Source organism: Amblyomma americanum, chromosome 4 (genome assembly GCF_052857255.1).
Source record: "Amblyomma americanum isolate KBUSLIRL-KWMA chromosome 4, ASM5285725v1, whole genome shotgun sequence".
In the NCBI taxonomy this organism is placed as follows: Eukaryota; Metazoa; Arthropoda; class Arachnida; order Ixodida; family Ixodidae; genus Amblyomma; species Amblyomma americanum.
Genome location: NC_135500.1, coordinates 166,804,283 through 166,820,476, shown reverse-complemented (window position 1 = coordinate 166,820,476; position 16,194 = coordinate 166,804,283). Strand labels below are relative to the sequence as shown.

Here is a 16,194-nt window from a genome sequence, read left to right as displayed (position 1 = left end):
CCCCCCCCCCCCCTGTCTTTTTTCTCTCTTGATCTTCTTTCTGTTCTTCTAATTTATCTTCTCTCTCTCTACATATGACTATTTCGCTTCTCTTGTCTTGGCGCCAATGCCCATAAGGCGACAAGCCAAGCCCAGCCAAGGAAGAAGAGCCACTTAAGACACCCGGGCTTCCGTTACATGATAACTCAGGGTCGGTTCCCATTAATGATTCTCGCCGCAAATAATGAAACAAAAGAATTTAAAGAAGCGCATGTCGTATGTTCTGGAGAGAAAAAATACAGCGGTGCTTGATCGTGAGTTTCATGGCTAGCACGCTTGTTGATTTACTGCGGCGTCCCCGTATCGCACCTGAACACGACGTCCCAAAAGAGGGCCGTCAATAATTTCCATAACAGCGCCGTGCAGACAACCCCCCCCCCCCCCCCCCCCCCCCCACACACACACCCCTCTTCCTCGTCTTATGCCGCATTCATTCGCGACACATACAGAGCGAGGTATGAATGATAGCACGTAGAAGCAAAGGCGGGAAAGGCAGAGAAGCGGTAAAGCCCCATGGGCATTTTCCTTGCGGGCTGTTTACCCGCGGAGTCACTGGCGGAGCCAGCAGAAAAACACGAATCAGCGCGCACGGCTGCGCGAGCGTGCCAGACGCCCCACACAGACGTGGCAGTGAGGGCGGCGGCGGGGGGTTGCGGGTCCCGTCTAATCCGGATTCGACTCGGCCGACGACGAAGCCAGCGACGAGGCATTTCACGCTCGGCCGCAGTCCAAAAAGCCTTCTCGGGCAAAGCCGGCCAGAAGGCAGCGCTCTGGCCGGAATCCCGGATTGCGGCCGATTTCGGGAACCGAGAAACATCTCCTCCACCCCTCCATGGCGAAACTCTTCCGTTCCGCCGGCTCTGTTCTCCGTCGTCTGAAGTTGCCACCGGGAGGGAAGAGGGCTCTGTATCTGGCTGCGCGTACTCGGGACAAGCAGTGAGTGTCGTTTGCTCACTCTCTCTATAGCACGCCGTTGAAGGAGTGGGAAAGAGAGGGAGACAACCGTGTTGTGTGTGCGGCACTCGTGGTGTAACGTAATGCTCGCGAGCACCTTTCGATAATTTGCATGTTCGATCCGCCCTGAGCCGGGCAAAAGTTTGCTGCCGCCGCAGCCAGGCCGTTGCAGACTTCGCTGGGCGAACGAACCAAGCGCCGCGGGATCGATGAGTGCGGCGCGCAGATTACGTCCTCCAGGCCTTTCCCTCTTTCCCCACTGCCTCCGTCTCTTCCCCTACGCTCGGAACGACCGCAGGAGCGGACGCTCTGCGGTTGAAGCTATGAGCTCGTTAGCGCGCCTCTCGTTACGTGGTATTGGTCACATTTTGGCACAATGCGGACCGATCACTGGGCCTCTCGAATTGTCTCGCTGCCTCCGTCTTCACTTTACGCTTACAGCGTCGTCTCCCTCGCTCCATTTTCCTCGTTAGTATCTATCTCGTTTGACAGCAGCAGAGAACGGAAGGGTGAACGAAATAGGGGGAGAGGAAAGCGTCGCTTTTGGATTGCGCTAATGATTCGCTGATTTGCCGCGAAGTAGGGCTTCTGGCGGCACATTATGTTTCGGCGTTTGTTGTTGCGTCAGTAAATACGTTCGCGCTCTCCGGGTTGCTGTTCGTGCCACGAGCGGGTAAGCTGGCGAGACACTCTTTTCTGTACTTCCGCTCAGCCTCTAACGATTTCCGGTTGCTCAATGTCAGAGACATTGCCGGTGCGAAGACGCGCAACAGATATCCTCGGTTTCGAGCGCCGGTGGATGTCGTTATATTTGTGCACCAGAAAAACTCCCGATGGCGGAAGGAAGGCGGGCGCAGGAACGCGAATCATGGCGGAATGCGAATACCTGCAACTGTCGTTTCGCAAACGTAGCATCACGCTTTCGCAGAGAAAGCACGAAAACGCTGCACTTTTTCTTTTGAAGAGAACAACGTAGTCAAATGAATCAAGACAAACAGGTCTATACAAAGAGACACTCGGTTGCGCTCTTCACGAGACATTAGATGCAGTGAACTACGTGTATTTGCTTAACACAGCTGCTATTTCAGATATGACGGACCATTGTTACAGGCTGCGCTCTACAACCGGATAGATTTGGTAGACAGGAGTCAAAAGGTCCCCATGGTCAACCGTTTGGGTGCGATGTTGGTATAGACGTCTTAGGTATCTGCGCTCTAAAAACATTACCTTGACGCACCGTTGTTTGCTGCGTAGTGGATTTGCTCTGTCGTTGTATTTAAGGCACTTTATTTTGCACCATTTTTTTTTCTGCGCAAACTGCTCTTTATCGCTGTGTCAGTAGGTTTGCTGTGTGATCTTGAGCTCTATTTATTGGGTCTTTTGAAATATCCGTTCTAGTTGAGACTGGCATCTCTCTGATTAGAATGCGCGAAAATCTATCAATACAGGCAAGCTTAAGTTTGCTGTCCGTGCTTTCAGTTCTCCTGAAATGAAGCTTTGAAGTCGATTCCGCGGCTCATTCACTTTTCTTGTCTGCAGTACTATCGTGCTGCACCACGCCTGCGTAAATGCGCCATATTGCTTCAGTTGCTCACAACCCAGCTTAGTACACTCGGGGCTGCTGCCCGTTACACGGAGAGAGTTCCTCTTCGCAAGAAGCGCTCACCTGCGCGCACTCGAACGTCATGGCTGCCGATGGTGCCGAGCGAGTTGGTGCCCAGGCAGCGGTAGACGGCGCTGTGCACGTCTTCCTTGAAGTCCTCGGCCCGGAACGGGGGCAGCACCAGGGATCCGTCGGGACGCATGTGACGCAGTCCGGGCACCTCGTGCAAGGGCTGGCCCGCGCGCGTCGTCCACGTCACCCCGGGGCGGCGGTGAGCCGTGCACCACGCATGGCACCACGGCGCCCGTCCCGTTCAGGAACTCCACGCGAGCCGGGGGCTCGTGCAGGAAATGCGGCGCCCGTGGCTCGCATAGGGCGCTCCTCGGGACCAGCGCTGCAGAAAGGGGGAAAGGAAGCACCGGTTATGCTGCTACCTTTAATTGAAGACAGCGATTATTTTCGAAACGCGAAGCTAAGTTGTATGCCCAGGAAAGTAATAAGCATGTGCTTCATTTTCTTTTTCAGGTATATTTTGCATTTCATATTGCATCCACTTCCCTTCACAGTGCCGCGGACCAGGAAGAATTTTATTTTTTCCTGCGTCGTAGGCTCTGCGAAATGCCCTTTAGCTGTCTACTGTAGGCGTTTCGGTGCACTGAGGAGAATACAAATTAACAGTTACTCCCGTGAAAATTGCCTCAGGAGTCGAGGGTGAAATCAAGAATAAAACGAACGAACAAACAAACGAGAGAACAAACAAGCAAGCAAGCAAACAAACAAACAAACAAACAAACAAACAAACAAACAAACAAACAAACAAACAAACAAACAAACAAACAAAAATAAACAAACAAACGAACAAACAAACAAGCGAATAAACACATAAAATCACACATAACATGCATTTGAAAAAAAATGCGGAGGTTGGGTTCTTTTCTACGATGAAACCATTCAGTCACTTAAATGGACCAACCTCTTTAAGGGTCATTGCATGCCTTCTCGCGACTTCCTCTTAACCCTTTACCGAAAGAATTCTGAACGAAAAAAAATAGTAATTGATTCATCATGACAGATATAGACACACTGAAAAGCCATGCTCGCAAATCTGTGAGCGCAGCACGTATCTGTATGACGTGAATTCATGACATCGAGCACTTGCGGCACTTTGGAGAACTAGGGCCAGTTATGAGGTATATCAACTCAATGCCTGGATGTATAAAGAAAACCCGCACCAAGAGTCATGCTTGCTCAGGAACACGTGAAGAACACATTTTTAAAGCATTAATTTACCCCCGCTCACTGTGCCTACCGTGGCAGGTGGCAGTTCAATTAATGATTGGTCGCAACTCGCGACAGGTTCCTCGGGAAGCTACATAGGGCCTCACGAGCCCCACCGGCGGCAGTATCTGCCATCGCAGGGCAGTGGCGCATCGCTTAACCGCTGCACCACTGCGCCAGGGGTGTTGTCAAAACTCCAAGCGATCTATGAATGTACTCAGACTGAAACTGAAGCGCTTGTGCTAGCTTAGTGCTAGCACAGCTAATTCGCGTTTGGCCTAACCACGTTAAATCTACCGTGATTTTTTGCTAGACGATGCTTCGTGCAATAGTTACTACAGAACCACGCTTCATTGACATATTGGGCTGTTGACAGCTACATGTATCTATTATGTGCCTGGAAAACGTGGGAATTGGAGACGTTTAGAAACCCTATCGTTTAGGACAATAAGGGAATTGCTGGGCGTGAGTGCATGCGCAGAACGCAAACGCCCTGCGAGTTTTTGGGTTTGTGGATGACGCTAACCCAGAACCGTCAAAATGGCGTGGTTGGCGTGGCCCCGTAACGCTGGATAGGGTCGGACAATAAGTTTCTGCCTATTCTTTCCACAAGAGGTCTCCTAGGAAGGGACACGAGGAGTCGTCGAACATATAGCCTGAGTTCATACACTCGCGCCCCTTTTCACCCAACTACCTCACTTTGGCGCCATGCTTTTCATCAGAAAGCGCTGGCCACTGAGAAAATATTCACTTAAGATTTTCTCCCCTAACTTCATGCGTAAATGAGTACACGGCGCACGGTGCTGCGTCTTGCATCGGTTTACCATTTCGTGACACTCAAGGTCGTTCAACGAATTTGCGACTGCAATTAAATACAGGGCTGCACAACCTTCAATAGCTTTGCGTGACGTATGCACGGGTGTAAACAAATATTTGATATCTGGTTTTTTTTTTCAACCTGCTATTTATCATGTTCAAACTTGCAATGATTGCCTAGGAGACAGCCCCTTTGCGTTGTGTTCCTATTGAAAACGCGTTGGCAGCAAAAAGGACCATTTATATCGGGCATAAAACTAACAAAGTAAAGCTGTCAAGTAATAGTGAACACTGTCCTGAGTTGCGCCCTCGGCACTAATTTTCGACTTCACCATTTTCCAGCATTATCGATTTGTTCGCATAACAGGCACACCGTTAATTTTGGGACGTTACGAAACGGCCAAGGCAGCAAATGCATTCATATTTGCACGAGTTCCTGCTCGAGGTCGACCACCTTTGAACACGACTTTGAATGAACTCTGGCATTCGCTATAGTGACGATCGAGCTCTATGCACACGCATATCGTTCGACCTCTTGCACAGGTTATCTCCGCCCGGGCATATGAAAACTGGTAATAAGTGTTTTAGCTTTAAAAAAAAGACGAAAACTATGATACTGCTATTACAACTTCTGAAATGAATTTCGCTGCGTTGTCAGCAGTAATCGACAGAAAGAGATCTCCCATAGCTACTTAAAGATGCAGAGCTTATGATTTAATTCATTTATTTATTTCGTATGCCCTCAATCGCCGAAGCATTGTACAGGGGAGTGGTTTACAAAAAGCAAAACCAGAACATAAAAGCGGCAGGTATGTAGTGCAAAATACAAAATAAATCATATAGCGTGAAAGGTTAAAAGGCAATAAAATGAATATAATTGGACTAGAAAAGTAGATCGAAAAGCGAAACAAGAAATGAATAACAATAACAAGAAAACGGCAGAAGGAGCAAAGGTCACTAATAAACACTTAAGTGACATCACAAAAATGATTGATCAATGCTTGCCTGAAAAGAGCATAATCTGATATCGATGCGATCTCTGCGGGAATAAGTAACCAAATAGAACTCTAGAACAAGTAACCAAATGAATGGTACAGGTAGAAAAGGAACAATCAAGTGACAATTTTTTGTGCAACGCATAAGACTTAGTGCGCGCATCATTTGCAAATTAGTGCTAAGGTCGTAGCACGTCTTGTACTCAGCCGTTATCCTGCTGTTCGCTTCCCGTGTGTTGATATCCTTGAAAAAAGAACTTGACCCAGAAAAACAATTTGCCCTGCGAACAGATCGTTTACCGAGTACCACGCCATACCTGACGCACACTGCATAAGTAATGAAGCCCGGTGGCCGGTGTTCAAACACAAATAAGGGCGCTGGCACCGATCACGCTGTGTATCATTGTCGCAGATACAATCAAGTTCAGGGAGGCCTGCAGCAGCTATGTAGATTCGCGCCGTGCTACTGAGCGAGAGGCCAGGCCTTCGATACTGGCCATGGCCGCTCGATTTTCTTCGCCGCGAAATGCAAAATAGCCCGCGTACAGATACATCGTTGCACGAACTACTAGCGGTCGAAATTATTCCGGGGCACTCCGCTACGCTGCGCCTCAAAACCTGTGTGTAGCATCGGGACGCAGCAGGTCAGTAATTATTGAGTAGATTCGTATATGGGGCACTCGTTTCTGTAAAGCACTATATTTTGCACTGTGTCGTTTTCGGTCATGTAGTAATAGGTACTCTTGATTTTACCACACGCAGGTAAAGGTTAAAACCACCTTCCTCCTTCCGTCACGACCATCAGCGATCATATCGCCTTTAAGGAATGCTGTAACCAATTTCTCCTGTTTATGACGGACGGGCGGACGGACGGACGGACGGACGGACGGACGAACGAACAAAAAGAATAACGAGAAAAAACAAATTAAAATAAATAAATGATCGAGCCAAGCTTCCAACACTAGCGGTCTTTCAATCTCACTCACAATAGGTCAACGTGCCATAAATACGTAAGAAGTTGCACCACAAATCGTGTCTTTAATTTTATACGTGTCGACGAAGAACCGCTGAATCTAAGATTCGCTAAAGGGGGCGCTTGAGGGTCGTTGATGCGGCATTTTTTAAATACATTCTTTATGTTTATGCTTCTTTCTTCTGTTTCTTCCTTTCGCGTTAGAGTCTATAGAAGAACTCGTTTAAAAACATGAGCTTTGTGCGCTTTGTGGGGAGGTGGTGGTGGGGTAAAGCATTTATCGGTATTATTTACAAGGAATTATTGCTTGGACAGGCCCTCAAGGGCACGGCCCTCACATTCACCGGGAGGGATTCATATTCCGGGGACCCCTGTAGTGCGTGGGTGGTGTCGCATTGTCGCCCGAGGGCAAACACGCGAAATTAAGTTGACCCTGCTATCAACCAAAGCTTCTTGCGCATGCGCCTGGTGATACGCTGTGTTATATTTGGATCGGAGAGAAAGAATTTCGCAGTTTTTGTACCAAAATGTTATTAACGACATTTAATGATGTGTAAGCCGAGCCATGCTGTCTGGCACATCAAAGCTTCATGTAGCTAATTACATAAGCATAATGGCTATAACTTCAGTGACAGCTATTTTATGTAAGGGGAAAAAAGGAGGATTTCGGTGAACGTAGTGATACATCGAAAAGGCGCAACAACGCAAAACTGCTTTTTTTTTTTAAGCACCCCATAATTCCAGCGCAGCCGACATATGTACCTAACTCGGCACGGATTTCTGAAACTGAACCCCATAATACAGATGACGTATTAACTTATCATTTTCTATGCAGAGAACATGATCATATTTACTTTTTCATTAAAATGTAGCCATACCGAAAGAAATGCCAAGAAAACGCAATTGATTCAGACATGGCAGGTAACTGATAGGCGAAAATGTACACTATCGTTAGATATGGTGTGAAAATATAGTGTCTTTGGAAAAACAACAAAATTAGGACCATTAGCCTCGAAAACCTACGCGCGCTTCATCTGCAAAGCTATCAATTAAGGATGACAAAAATAGAATGATGAAAAAGCTGGTCGCAAATATTTCCTTCAAGTGTGAAAAAATACCGTTTTTAAATGCAGTCGTACGCAACAGCTTTCGAAAGCTGGCACTATTTCGTCATACTGTAGAAATGACGCTCCTGAAAACAATTGTAAACAAAGCCCGGCTCATTTTTGCACTACGTGTATTATGAGTTTAAATGAATTGACTGTTTTTATTTGCCAAACAAAAAAAGGTGCTCAGTAGACCCCGCACGGTAAATGCGACCTTCTTCAACGGTTGACTCAATTACAGAGTGGAAAATATTGACCCTTATTCAGGACCGAGATATTGAACTACCTAGGGTGCCTCAACGCGAGCGCCTCCGTCCTGACATCGAGGCACCCTAGAACTACCGCCTAAATAGCGCCTTCCCGCGGTGAGCTCTGGAAAGCTTAGGCGTGCTACAAAGAAACACAGAGCTGTGTGGTCGACCCTACATAGATCATTGAAACAGACGAGAGTTTGATGTAAATTTAGCTTCTCTTTTGCGAATAAAAAAAGCCCAAAACGCCGACGGACGCTCACTTCCAGCATATCGTATGCAGATTACCTTCTATGGCAATGCTTTTCGGCTGCGATCAGAGGATTATGGCTGGCTTTTGCAGTTTAAAAAGGGAACTAAAAACACAATTCCCGAGTCGCTGTATATGGCCCAACGTGTCGTGCACTGCAAACTGGCCTGATTAACGATCTTCGACTGTGCTGGTATACCTCTGCCTGTGAAAGTAGATGCGATCCGGTTCGCCATGGGCGTTTGTAACACATGAGCTGGGCAACAGACATCGAACGAAGTAAAAGGCTTTCAGCTCGAAAGTTCATGGAAGCTTTTTGATGGAAAGTGTCGCCTCCGCTTGTTTGCACAGCTCGATCTTTTTTACGTGTGTTTGAGTAGTAAATAATGTAAGAGAGCTTTGGCTGATAACATTTCAAGAAGAAGAAATGGTAAATGCACAGTGATTTAGAGGTAAATGATAAAAGAAAAAAACACTCAGTCCAGTTAAGAGACCAGTCCCAAAGATTGATAGAATGCCATTTGCATCGAGAAGAATGCTTTTGTAAGTAAGACAATTAAGCCAAATGCGAATGACCACAGCGACGCCGATAGAGAGAGAGGGAATGATGAACAGAGAGAGCGGTTAACTAGGTGACGCTCAGTATGCTACCCAACACGTGGGAAGGGTGACGAAGGGGGAGAGATAGAAAGAGGACAGAGGAACGTAGATTACTTTTTCACGAATTTCTGGTAACTGCGCCTAGTGGCATGTATTGTTCGCCTGCCGCCACTAGGTCATCGCTATCTCGCAGAACACTTTTCTTTCGGGAAAAATACTGCCGAAATTAAAAAAAAACATCATAGCGTATGCTCTGGCGAGTGTACAGTCAGCTCTTGCGAAGCCGTCTTACGCAGCCGCTTCAGCAGCACAGGCCAAGCACAAACCATTATTGTCGCTCGCGCTCATTGTCAACCCAGAGGCCTCATTCACTTGTGAAGACTCCTTGAAAGCGTTAAAAAAATAGTAAACTCAGCTTCAAGTTAAAAAACACGGTAGCCCATCTGTTGACAAATTTTGTAACCGCAAAGGTTGTTTCGCTGGAATGTAACCAGCGTTGATTCCGGTCGTGTTCTCCAAGTCGCCCAGACGGCGCAGACGGCGCGGACGAAGACGCCGCGTAAAAATAACGTAATATCGGCCAGGTTTCATGGGGTTGTAAATAAGTGAGGGAATAGAGAACTTCATTACCTCTTTTCTCGGCAGCACTGACACCTTTTCGGACAGTGAAAGCCCAGGGAATGGCCGCGAAGGAAAGTCTAGCGCAGCTTCTTGTCTCCTCCGGTATATCGCTTCAGTTTTCATTGAAGGCGAAAGGAAACCGTCGTCTGTTAAGGCCCTTCGCATTATGCGGTTTGGACTCCTATTCACTACAGCAATATTCCTTGAGAGACTCACCCAAAAGATTCACAATTACTCCTGAGAGGCCGCAACATTTGTTGCATGTGCAATAGCGGTAACGAATTGTTGTTCACCAGCTTTCCTTCACTGACGTGAAATATAAATGCGAAATTTGTGCTCCTAAGTAAAAAAGGTAATTACCAGCAGTTATGGCAGTTCTAATGATATGATTGACGTCATTTATGTCGCAAGACATAACTATACTTGTCGACTCCCGCCACGGACAATTCTTGCTGAACTTCGCTTTATACCATTAAAATAGCAGAACTAAAACTATTTTCATATGAATGACTGACCGAATAGATTGGAGCGATGTAACAAGCTTAATAGTTTGGTTCTACAGTTGCATTATAACACGCTCACTGTAATGAAGATGCAATGGCTCGCAGCCTTTGTAAGCAACGAACGCATAAGAGAAAGCCAAAGGAATATGACTTAGGCGATTATTACACGCCGAATATTTGTGACCACCTGGATGTACGAATACAGGAATACCGCAACAAAGCGTCGTTTTCTAGAAATTACATGTGTCTATTATTAATTAGGTACTCTAATTCGTTATCGCTGATAAAACGAACCTATAACGTTTATAAAAAAACATCCGCAGCCGCGACCTTTTCTGGACGACTAAGGACATTTGGCATTGCAAATGGCAGAGATTACCGTTCAGGATAACAAATGAGTTCATTCCTAATGACTCCATTCCCCGGTATAGAAAACGTGCTCTTCGCGGCTGCTCCCCACGACATTTGACTCTGCACTAAACCTTATATATATTTCTCGCACCCAACGCGAAAATTCCTCGAAACACCGTCGCATCAATTTAGAACGCGCACGCTTGGAGCAGTTGAGGCCGATATAAACTAATCTTTCTTTCTCCGCGCCCCTTTTTGTTTATTTCTACTTATTTCATTTCGCGTGTGATCGCGTTTCCTTTTGCTATTTTTGTTTTGTAATCGTTCCGAATCCTGGCTCCCTGGAGGGGGGTCGGCGGTAAACGACGACGAAGGCGCCGCTAACGAGGTGTGAGCGCGTGCGAATCTTCGGCCGCTCGGGGGTCCTGAAAGAGCCTTCGCTGCAGTGCGTCGTCGTCCGAGATGCGGGGAGCCCAGAGTGGCTGAGGGAAGAAGTCGGAGTCAAAGCGTGGGAGAGGGAAAGAGATAGAGAGAGGGGAGAGAGAGCGTAGAAGAGTGAGAAGGCGCCACCATTTTAACCTCTCACGCATTCTGCGCCAGCGGTGCAACATTTTCTCGCCATCAAGCCGCGGCGTGCTGGTTGGGAGCGTTCGTTTCAAAGCGCCCGCGCTAGCGCGCGCGAACGACCGAGAACGACGCTGCCGCGGCAGAGGCGGCGGTGGCGGCGCGGGCGAGGACGTGATCATTAGGTGCCCGTAAATCTTTGTTCGGGAACACGAGACGTCGTCCCCTGGGCTCCCGGGGGCCGCGGGGGGACATCCGAGACGACAAAGCTCAGCGAGCCGCTTTCTGGCTCCCTCGTTAACCAGCGCAGAGAACCTTTTGTACGAAGCGCCGACAGTGGTGCGCTCTGGTCGCCTTGTATTCGCGTTGGGATTGCTTAGCTTGTGCGGTCGTCGCCGCCGCCGAGGATTCCTGCCGCCGTTGTTCTGAATCCCGCTTTTCTTTTTTTCACTCGTTAAGAAGTGCAAGCGTTCCGCGGAGTGGTCCGCCACTAAAGGCCCGCCCGCGAATGAGGAAGTTTCCTAGTTTGGATCCACGCAGCACGCTCAAGCGCCGCGTCCGGAGTTTCAAAAACTCAGACTCATTCAATGTAAAGAATGCAGCAATTTTTTACGTCTTGAATATCTGAATGATAATTATGGTGACATCATTCCTGAATTGTTGAAACGGTCGCAAAACCCTTGCTGAATGGGCCAGGGGATCTTGAAGAAGATAAAAAAATTACAATAACGACAACAACAATATAAACTGAATGACTTTCCGCAGCTACACTTTTAGAAGAAAGTGTTAAGTATGACTGTATTCTTGATAGGTGATTGTTTCCAGATTAATTTTTAGCACGTCTTCTATATTTAATTGCATTTATCTTTTTATGCCGTACGAGATGTTAATGAACGTTCTACAGAATAACGCACCAAATGTCTGCGCCCTTATTCGCCTAGAATATGAGATTGTTCTTTATACGAGATCGGGGCTGAGGTGACGCAAAACAAATTACCTCGTTCACTGCTCGATATTAATTAAGGCATTTGGTTTCACTTGTGTTAATAGATGGTTAAGGTGTATCACCAGCGGATTTACGATTTAGTTGTTTTATATTCCGCGACATATAGAAAAACAAAAACACAAATAGAGGGTGAAAATTTGGGTAGAGACAAGCAGGGGGGAAAAATCCCACGAGTTACGCAAATAAAGACGGCGTAACACATGTGCATTTTTAATTAATTAAAAAAAACGCAATGTATTGTCACGTCTTGCGGTACAGCAGCTGCGTAATGAGGGCACATAAAAAAAACAGAAAAAGGGGCTCCCTAACTGATAACGCACTCATGCACGCGCGCACGCACGCATGCACGAAATCATACCAACGGCGCTGATTTTGCAATCTTTTGGCTGGGCTCTAATTTATTTTTTGTCGTTTCTCTCCACAGTGTCAAAGCGGTGTTGCGACAGACCACGTAACGTCTTGACAACGATGTGGGTGCTAACGAATGACACTTTCTAAAAAAAAATTATAAACCCTTTTATTGCGTTTCAAGTGCTATCAAGCCGAGGACGTCATTTTGTTGTGCAGAACCATAGAGCAAGCGTGCGAAGATCTTTGATGCTTGAATGAATTATGGGAAAACTTGGAGGTGAAAAAAAAAAAGACCCTGGAACACTTTGACGAAGGAGCTTTTGTTCTCATCTCCACTGAGCACTGAAATAGGTAGGTTATGAAAGGTTGAGGCGAATTTCGTAGGCGGGGCCATTCCGTTCATCACTCCTTCCTTTCGAAAAGATCCTAACATACCAGCCGGCTTCCTTTGCGCAATTACGAGCTTTATAAAACGTCTCTTTCGTTTTGAAAACTTTCTAGACAGGGTTAGAGCGAAAGAGGCCCTGCGCCATATTGGACAGAGCGAAGCTCCTGGGGATGACAGGTGCCAGCGAATTTTACCGCTGTTTCCATAACCGTCAATTTGCGATCGGCATCCTTTCAGCAATGGCACAGCGTTATTCTATATTTAGTTTCTGCAGCGTTAGAGCGATGAAGAGATTGATCAACAACACCGCCAAGTCTGTTCACAATTTTGCAGGGATGCAAGAGAAAAAAAAAAAGAATCTGATACTCGAAATAAAATAAAACAACAGCGTTTTATTGGTGACTTCTGGTTCCAGAGGCGTCTGTCAGCGGTCTTTCGAGAAAGATGGAATGAAGCAAGCCCGTCGTATCTTCCCGGCAGCTTTAAAATTACGTCATTCCGCCTGTCACGGTGAGAGCGCGTAGAAAAGAACCAAGAAAAGATGCGGGCAGCCGGATATGATGAATATAAAAAAGAGCAAAAAATAAAGAAACCAAGGGGAGAAAGACTCCGAAAACGGAAGAAGAACGGCGTCGGAAAGGTTGCTCTTTAATAATACATCCCGTCCGTGCAGCAGGTCTGTCATTCCAGCTATTCCAGCGCGTGAACGCAATGTCAACGCCATATTCATAATAGATTGACTCTGGAGCGCATGCGCGCGACACCCGGCTTTATTTCCGGCTGTATATCTGTATTTTTTCCTTTGTCGCATTCAGCCGGAACATCGACTAGCGTGCAAGCAAAAAAAAGAGAAAGCGTAGGAAAAAACGAGCGTTGCCGTAAAAATGAAGCGAGGAAGAAATTAAAGGCGGTCCGGAGAGAAGGCATGCGAGGGGCGGGCACGGCAGGGGAAACACGCTGGTGGCTCGCCGCAGACAGAGGAGGCGGCCAGGCGTTCTTATCGCCATTGAGCGATGTCTTTTCTGCGCCTTTCGAATCAAACTTTTACACCGTCGCCTCTCATGCTCCTCCTCCTCCTCCTCCTCCTTCGTCCTTTCTTGGTCCGTCGCCTCGTGTGTGTCTCGCGCGTGCTCGCACGCAGCGACCCGAACACATGTACGCGTACAGACAAGTAGCGACCGGAGTAAAATATGGCCGCTGAAATATTTTTCCGGAATGCTGGAACGCACCCCGCGCGCACATCGTCTATCTGTCCCTTCCTCTATTCTCTCTACGCTTCTTACCCCTTCTTTCTTTTATTCCATTCGTTCTCCTCCTTTCCTGCCTTTGTTTCGGAGTCTTGTTTATCTGCCGTGTTGTGTGTGCATTATGCAACGTCGAGCTGTGAACAAAGAGTGCAAAGCCGTTCGCGTTGGACATACGTGCGTGCGCGGGCGCGTGCTTTGGGTATTGAAAACGATGTGGCCTAAGTAAGCCGTCAAAAGAGCGCGCGCCGACCAGTGTCTGACATTTCACTCGCCGAATACGTTGAAATGGCCACCGCGGCCTTTCTTTCCCGGTCCGGTTCGCCGGTGGTTTTTTGCTGTGACGGGTCATCAAGTGAGGTTTCCCGTGCGACGGCATTCGCGATACCGTTTACTTGATGTGCGCTCTGCGGGACGTCGGAACAGCCCCGTCGCGCGTTACGTCAGATACGCCTGGCTGGGGATTTATGGCGCAGTATACTTGGACGTGGGATTTGTTGGCGGCATTGAGTAGCACGCGAGTGGGTGGTGCGAGCATAGTGCATTGCAGGTCTGTAAGCGTTTCGCGCTGCAAAATATGGACAGAAAAAGGAAACCAGAAAAAGCTCCCCTTGTACTGCTTACCAGGAGCGAAAGCTGAAGTGTGACAGAGTCGGTGCACTCAACGCTAATACGCCTATAAGGGAGTAAAAAGAGAGTAAGCTGTCCTTTAGCGACTGTGCTAGAGAACAGCTTACTCCTTATTTACTCCTTTCTGTTTAGAGCGCGCCATTGCGCTACCATGTATGTCTAAACCATTGAAGTTATGATGTTGGTTTAGCTTTTACTTTGCTTGTTTTTATCTTGGTGGAGATCGCGGCAACGACCGCCTAGTAATTTTTCTGATAAATCGAACATTCAGAGCTGCTTTCACTTTCTGTTCCGCTACGAAACATTCGTATCTCCAAAAAGGCGTAGTGCGTTCAGAGATAGTACTGCTTACTACTCTGCATAAAATTGCATTTCATTGCACTCTGTTGTATAATTGCTCGCAAAAATTGCTTCTTAATCATACAACTTTTCCGCTTGGGGCTATTAAATACCACTCGTTTCGAAATCTCACTGGGCATCCGTCGCTGAGGCTTGCTTTTTAGGCGGGTGTTCCTTTAGAATTTCTTTTCTTCTTCTTTCACTATACAAGGTTCACAACAAACAACCAACAAATCTACTCGTTTTTCGCATTTGCACTTAATTGATGTTCGCTAATTTGCTTCTCCCCTTAACGAGCCGCTTAGTCGCCAAATTCCTGTCGACCTGCGACGTATCTGCCACGCACACGCAAACGCACAGCGGCACGCGCACACACTTTTAAGAGGACGTGAAATGACGCAGCTGTAGCAGCCACTCGACTAAATGCTCAGCATCTCAAGCGGGCCGCTGCCGTTCGGTCCGGCTTGAATCTAGCTGCTCTGCCGAGGCAAAGTGAACAGAAAGAAAGCGCATATGTACAAATAAAATGCTCTCATAATCATAATTATGATCGCCAGCAATAGCCACTGCGCGCAACAGCAGCAATAAGAGCAGTCCACTGAGTAACCAAACATTCGAGCTCTACATCCAAATAGCCGTGACTTGCGTCAGCCTCGAACAACCTTTAACTAGAAATTTCCTCATGCTGTACCGGCCTCCTCAATCTGTCTGTGGTGTTTCCCTTTGTACATCGTGTTAATATAAGAAACTGCCGGTTAACGACGAAAAGCTTATATATCTTGTCAGTTACCCTTGCATTCAAACTATGCGTTCCACATCCCTATGTGTTACTGCACTGTCTCCTCTCAACATTGTAAACAGAACGACTATAGCTATCTCTCATATCGTCGTCTAAACGACGAGATCATAATTTATTTCATATACCATAAAGACCCAGCAGTGTATTACACAGAGAGGGGGAGGGGGCAGGAATGCAGAACAGGGTCATAGCAATGACCAGGATGAGAGATTGTGTTGTTATCAAGATAAGCAAGGATAATGAACAACATAGGAATTAAGCTAATATAAGATTAAGGAATATAAGCACGGAGTCAATGTTTCAACTAAATAACAGAGCTGCTATGACGAGCAAAGAAAACAGTCGTGCCAAAACAGTTTGAAAATCGAGTACGTAGCGCATGCAAGCTTAAGAGATTAACACGAAGCGTTGAGATTGAACGGAACATAATGCAAACAACTAAGATATAGCAACTCAAAAAATAAATATTAATATACGTTGCGAAATCATCGCGTTAAAAACATAAGACAGAAAAGTGAAGAAAAAAAAACGAG

General features: G+C 46.9%; 1 protein-coding gene across 1 annotated transcript in view; it reads right to left on the bottom strand.

Annotated features, from left to right (window-relative positions):
- The window catches only part of LOC144128634 (cell adhesion molecule Dscam1-like), a 222,856-nt gene that overhangs the window by 159,080 nt on the left and 47,582 nt on the right, over positions 1–16,194 (bottom strand). Inside the window, 2 exon segments of the mRNA XM_077662175.1 lie at positions 2,660–2,855; positions 2,857–2,990. Of these exon segments, the coding sequence (XP_077518301.1) occupies positions 2,660–2,855; positions 2,857–2,990 (330 nt within the window).